The sequence below is a fragment of the Salvelinus fontinalis genome, chromosome 41, assembly GCF_029448725.1.
Source record: "Salvelinus fontinalis isolate EN_2023a chromosome 41, ASM2944872v1, whole genome shotgun sequence".
Taxonomy (NCBI): domain Eukaryota; kingdom Metazoa; phylum Chordata; class Actinopteri; order Salmoniformes; family Salmonidae; genus Salvelinus; species Salvelinus fontinalis.
This window is the reverse complement of record NC_074705.1, coordinates 14,061,616-14,068,314: the sequence shown is the minus strand read 5'-3', so window position 1 is coordinate 14,068,314 and position 6,699 is coordinate 14,061,616. Positions and strand designations below refer to the sequence as shown.

At 48.3% G+C, this 6,699-nt stretch overlaps 1 protein-coding gene across 1 annotated transcript; it reads right to left on the bottom strand.

Annotated features, from left to right (window-relative positions):
* Positions 1 to 91: 91 nt before the first annotated feature.
* Positions 92 to 5,465, bottom strand: LOC129840719 (desmin-like). The gene is made up of 9 exons (XM_055908835.1): positions 4,703 to 5,465; positions 3,342 to 3,402; positions 2,836 to 2,931; positions 2,297 to 2,458; positions 1,881 to 2,006; positions 1,413 to 1,633; positions 1,000 to 1,043; positions 570 to 658; positions 92 to 208 (listed from the first exon to the last, which is right to left on the bottom strand). The coding sequence occupies exons 1-9, from the start codon at positions 5,308 to 5,310 to the stop codon at positions 167 to 169; spliced, it is 1,449 nt and encodes a 482-aa protein (XP_055764810.1). The 5' UTR covers positions 5,311 to 5,465; the 3' UTR covers positions 92 to 166.
* Between the last annotated feature and the right edge of the window lie 1,234 nt (positions 5,466 to 6,699).

The following is a 6,699-nucleotide window of genomic DNA, read 5'->3' as shown; positions in this document are numbered from 1 at the left end:
CAGCCTTTTGACTATTTCACTTGAGTGAATGACCTTTGTGTCTTTAAAGACTTAAAGTCTTTGAAATAAGAACAACTAAGAGTCACCAGGGTGAGTTGTTAAAGTCCTTTTTGTTTTTATTTAGTCGTTGTCTTCCCTCAGTCTTCATCTTCTCTGCTGCTGTCTGTTACATGATATCCTGCTGGTGCTGTGTTGACTCAGAGACCACCTATAGGGGGAGACAAATGAGACATTTACTGTAACGTGAGGAGGAGAAAGCAGTGTTGGTGTGTATTAGAAGTGAAATAACAAGCCTATTATACTATTGGGAACGATACAGGTGTGAAGTAAAGTTGCAATGTGTGTTGGTAGGTAAGTATGGCTTGTGAGAACTTGACTCAGGTGGAAGGAAAACCTTCGGTGGATTATATTGTTGTCAGCGAGGGGAGAGGAATTTGAGATATTCTCTCAAATACAAGTCAGTGCAAAAACAAGTCTGTGGGTGTGTTTGTGAGCTATCTCTGGTTCACTCTACAAACAGAGGGGTATCTTTATGTCAGGGTGTGTGTGCTTGTGTGTGTGTGTGTTACCTCTCCGTCACGGGTCTCAATGGTCTTGATAAGGACACTTTTCTTTGAGTGTGACTCAGCAACGCGGTGATGATGCTCTGGGCTCGTTTCTGTCCAGACAGACAACCGTGGAATTAATACTCTTCTTTTACATCTCATCTCTCACCTTTTTTGAACATCTCTGTTCACCTTCTTAATTTCGCGTCACCCCTTAAAATCTATCAATGAATCGTTCTGTTTATGCGTCAGCAGTGAGGGGTCAAGTGAGAATCATTTGAAGTTCAACCCTGTCACTTTTGATTTACGGCGAGGTAAACCGCACTGCAAAAGATGTAGCTACTTGTATCAATTGTGCCCTCTTATGGCACGATGCTGTAACTCATCATATTTTGCAGCAGCGTTTGACAAAATAGAGCGTGTGTGTGCATGGGCGCGTGTGTGTTGTTCTTACCACGGAAAGTCATGGTGGAATAGTTCTGTATGGGCAGGGAAATCCTACAGACGGCGAGAAAAGGGGGATGTTAGTTTTTAGCAGTGATACCAAATACCATCGTCATACAAGATAATTCATCACCTCTCTGTCCTCAACCCTCTCCTCCTTTCTCCTCACTCTATTCTTTCAGCCCCCTGCTGTTGTCTTCTCTTTCTTCCCCCTCTCTCCTGTCCTCCTCTATCTCTCCTGCCCTCCTCTCTCTCCATCTCCCATGCCCTCCTCTATCCCTTCCTCTCTCCTTCCCCTGCTTCTCTATCTCCTGCCTCCCTCCTCCTGCTTCTTTGTCACCTACCCACACTCCTCCTCCCCCATTTAACCTGCTCTCCTCCTCCTCCTTTCTCTCTCTCCTCTCCTCTTCTCCCTCCTCATACCTGCTCTCCTCTCCCTCCAGCAGTTTCCTGTAGGTTGCTATCTCTACGTCCAGGGCCATCTTGACATTGAGCAGGTCCTGGTACTCTCTCAGGTGCCTGGCCATCTCATCCTTCATGTTGGCGATCTCAGCCTCCAGACGGGAGATGGTGTCCTGGAACCCGCCTGCCTCCCGCCCGTGGCGCTCCTCCATCTCTCTCATCTGCCTCATCAGAGACTCGTTCTGCAGGGAGGGAGAGGGGGGTTAGGGGGGAGAAGAGAGGGCGTGAGGGAGGTGGAGAGAAATTAGAGAAAGAGATTGACATGTTTCTTGGAAGTGAACTTGCAGACCAGGGAAGGGGAAAAAATGAAGAAAATGAGAAGGAGAGGAATGAAAGCGTAGTAGTATGAATTATGACAGTACAGAAGGATATGGGGAGGAATAAAGGGCGTCATTAGAAGAGGAGAATAGTATTCAGACAGATACTTACGGTGCCTTTAAGTGAGTCAATCTCACAGGTGTAGGACTGGAGCTGGTGTCTGAACTCCATGGTCTCCATCTTGGCCTCCTTCAGAGCCTCATTGTTCTTGTTCACCGCCTGGTTCAGGTCTGTCACCTATAGGTCAGCAGGGGTCAGAGGTCAACAGGAAGAACATCACTTTGTCTGACATCAATAACTGCACCCCCCAGAGTGCCAGAGACATTTTCTAGTAAATTGAAGAATTTGACTGATCTGATCTCTTTCTTTCTCGTTCTATATCTCTCCCTCTCTCTCTCTCTTTCTCTCTCGTTCTATATCCCTCTCTCTCTCTTTCTCTCACTCTTGTTCTCTATCTCTCTCTCTCCCCGCTCTCTCTCCGTCTCTCGTTCTCTATCTATCTCCCCCCTCTCTCTCCCCCCCATCACCTTAGACTTGTACCACTCCTCTGCCTCTGAGATGTTCTTGGCGGCGATGCCCTCGTACTGAGCCCTGATGTCCCTGAGGGCAGCTGTCAGGTCCGGCTTGGACATGTCCATCTGGATCTGCACCTGGGTCTCCTGCATCTGGGACTGCATCTCACGGATCTCCTGCAAGTGAGGTGGGGAGGTGGGGAGAGGGAGGGAGGGGTGAGGTGAGGTGGGGGGAGGGTCAATAGGTTTAAAGTGGAAGAAAGCAGAGGAGGAGAAGGAGGAGGAGGAGAGATAGTTGGAGAATGAGAGAGAGTGGGAGAGGTCAATAGGTTAAGGTTTCTACAGCTTTCTCTTCTCCATTGTCTGTTATGAAGCATACACACACACACACAAATAGTGTTTGTGTGTCTGTGTGTGTGTGTCTTCGTTCATTCCTACCACAGAGAGACAGACAGATGGAATGACCAATGACTAGATACAGTGACAGATAGCCAGACAGACAGACAGACCAACTGTAGCAACACATAGCACATTAAAATACATGAGTAACGTACCTCCTCGTGAATCTTCTTGAGGAAGGCGATCTCCTCCTGTAGCGTCTCGATGCGTCTCTCCAAGTCTAGACGGGCCAGAGTGGCAGCATCAACATCCTAAAACAGACAGACGTTAGATTAGATTCATTCAACAGACATCTGACTGGACAAAAACTGATTGAATCAACATTTTTCCCACGTCATTTCAACCCCCAAAATGCAGTGTGATGACGTTGAATCAACGTGGAAAACTAAGGGGCATTTCGTCTTTTTTTCACCCAACTTTTAACCTAAATCCAATGGTATGGTGATTTTGTTGTTGTTGTTGATTTAAAGTTAAATTCACATTAGCTGACAACTCAAAAGAAAACTTGACGTTGAACTGACTGACGTCGGGGGCCAGCTGTGTGGCAATTCAAACGACTATCCAGCCTACATTCAGATTAAAAGCAGGGAAAATACTAGTAGTGAGACATGATAATGTTATCATATTCATAATCTGTGTTGATTAATAGTGTTCAACTCACAGCTCTGAAAGCAGCCAGGTTGTTCTCTGCGTCCTCCCTCTGAAGGATCTCTTCCTGCAGTCTGGATACACAGTTGACCAAAGAGATGGAGTGAGACCCGATCACAATTGTGTCTTTTACATGTCCGCACCTTTTATCAAACATTTTGATTGAACCTTTCTTTAACTAGGCAAGTCACCTGTCTAATAACAAGTGATTTGTCACCCAGGAATTGTTTGAAAGGGACGTTAAGACTGCTGTGTGGATCTAATGTGCAAATGTGGTCTTAATCCAATCCCAGGTCCTCATTTTGAATACCAGCTCTAGACGTCAGGAGGCCATACTGACAGATAGAGAGATCTGGCTTATATCTGTCTGAATACAGATGTTTTCATTCCTGGCCTTTTATAGAGTCGGACCGTGGCGCCAGTAAGTGACGGTAAGGACCTGCCTCTGTAAGGGCTAGAGGCTTAGACCATACCCTAATGTGAGAAGGAGGCTGGGTCTAGTCCTTCAGAAGGAGGCTGGGTCTAGTCCTTCAGGGGTGGAGGATGGATCTTGTTGACTTAATTAAGGTCCACTGGAGTTGGAACAAGACTATCCCACTCTGCACTTGTGTGCATCTTTCTTTCTTCGCCAGTCTTTATTAATCACTAGTGCTTCTCTCCTATTTCACGGGTTGAATGAGAATCATGGAAGATTCTGTGCTGTCACTCAAGCCACACGTACACTGCGTATTTAATATGTCATCTAGGCCGACACTTCAACGGCAGAGGAGGCATGCTGATCTCGCAGCTACGCAAACGGCCGTAAGACTATCACACGCTTGAAAAACCTGAAGCAGAAACACTTCCTATTTTACTTACAGTAAGAATCCAAATACACAACTTTTTCAACAGCACCTCACAATCAGTCCACTTGTAGTGAGTGATGGGACCAAGTTTAAAAATACTTGCTGTGACCACAACAAACAAGCCAGCTAACCCCCAACAGCTAATTGAGAGGCGCTGACTGAAATCCCAGGGGACTGTATGCATGAACCAGCCGTGATATCAGTGCTGGTTTTGGTGGCGGAAATGTCACGCTTACATTATACTAGGATCTTCACTTCTAGAGTTCACCTCTCTCTAATCTTACCCATGATCCTCTCCTTCATCCACTTATCCACCAATCAGAAACTACACCCCTGCAGTCTTACTGAGCAATTAATCAATCAATCAAATGTATTTATAAAGTCCTATTTACATCAGCAGTTTTACAGTAACTTCTAGTTACCATATTTCTACCCTACTCTTCCTCCTTCTCCTCCTACCTCCTTCTCTTCCTCTCCCCCCTCACCCTGCTCCTCGCTTCTCTTTCTCCCTCCGCCCCCTCTTTCCTACCTGAGTTTGAGTTTGTCCAAGTCTTCGCCCAGGTTGTCCCTCTCCACCTCGACGCGGCTCCTCTGATTGGTCAAGGCCTCCACCTGGCGACGCAGGTCCCTCATCTCCTCTTCGTACAGGTCGGCGATGCGTGTGGGTTCACGCCCCCGCAGCCTCTCAATCTCCACCACCAATGTAGCGTTCTGCTGCTCCAGGAAGCGAACTTTCTCGATGTAGCTGGCGAAGCGGTCGTTCAGGTGCTGCAGCTCGACCTTCTCGTTGGTGCGCGTGTGGAGGAACTCCTGGTTCAGCGCGTCGGCCAGGCTGAAGTCCAGCGTCTCCCCCATCCCTGCATAGGACCGCGAACCGTGTGCGGTCGATGACATCACAGGTCCGCCGAAGTGAGACGAGGTGCGGTAGCCGGAGTAAGAGGGCGAGGCGGAAGTCTTGGTGACTTCGTAGACCCGGGAGGAGATGTGGCCGGAGCCACCATGTCCGAGCCCCCCGCCTGAGCCCCGGCTGCTGTAGAGGGAATGGGACATGGCAGGGCTGTACCCTGCGCCAAAGGTGCGGCGGTAGGAGGAGGAGCCAGACTGGGCCGACTGAGCAGAAGAGCGGTAGGAGCTCATGGTGGAGTGCAGAAGGGTCTGGGCTGAAGCAGGAGAATGTTCTGGGCTGGAGCAGGAAAGGGGTCTGGGTTGGAACAGGAGAAGGGTCTGGGATGGCTGCTGGAGTGGACTGGAGCAGGGAGGCTGACTGAGGGACACACAGGACTCACTCTGGCTATTTGTAGTACCTACCCCCTCATATCCCCTCCCTCAAATCCTCTATATACCCTCCCCTCTTTCCGTCTCTACCCCTCTCTTCCCTTCTCTGTCTGTGTCTCTATCTCTCCGTCTCTCATCCCCCCCTTCCTCCCTCTCCAGAATGGGCTGTCACGGGTCCTGGTGTGGGGTCTGGTATTTGGTTCAGATTGTGTTCCAGAGTGAGAGGAGAGGGTTCTGGGAGGCTGTGTCCACCATGACCGTCACAGCAGCATGACTGAGCTCACAATGGCCAGCTAGACCTCAGCTCAGCAATTGGACAGCTTCATGTCCACACCCCGGTTCAACCCTAACCTTAGCCTCAACTACAACCCTAACCCTAGCTTCATGTCCACACCCTGGTTCAACCCTAACCTTAGCCTCAACTACAACCCTAACCCTAGCTTCATGTCCACACCCCGGTTCAACCCTAACCTTAGCCTCAACTACAACCCTAACCCTAGCTTCATGTCCACACCCCGGTTCAACCCTAACCTTAGCCTCAACTACAACCCTAACCCTAGCTTCATGTCCACACCCCGGTTCAACCCTAACCTTAGCCTCAACTACAACCCTAACCCTAGCTTCATGTCCACACCCCGGTTCAACCCTTACCCGTGGGTTAGGAAGGGTTCTATACTACAACACTCAAAGCAAAGCTAGGATGATATCAATGCCACTCTTTTGCTCCTTCATTTCTAAATGGGTTTGTAGAGTATCATTTGTTGTATTGTTGCTCTGTCTGTTGTAGTTTGATGGAGCTGATTGGTTGACTCAGACATGCTCCAATGACTCATGTTCTTCAGAACATTATATTAAAGGTTTACTGGATAGCTAAATACGAAAGCATAGTCATTCATTGACAGCATGTAGTACACAATACATCATATTAGTACACCATACATCATTTGAAGTGCTTCCGCAGGGAAGACCTGGCTTCACTGACTTCATGACAGAACAATTTAAAGATGGGTTTAAATGCTGCATCATCCACACATGGTTAGGCAGTGTGTTCTTCTCAGTGGGGGAGGTTAGGCCAACCTGCCTTAAAAAGGAAAAGAATCCCAAAGGGGAGAGAGGTATGTGCCTGGCCTGCCCTCTCTCCTCCAAGAAAAGAGCAAGAGAGCCATCATCGTTCCTAAGCAAAGCGTGGCCTAAACAAAAGGGTGCCATTAATGATGATATCATCGTAAACATCTGTCACAGCTCTCACTG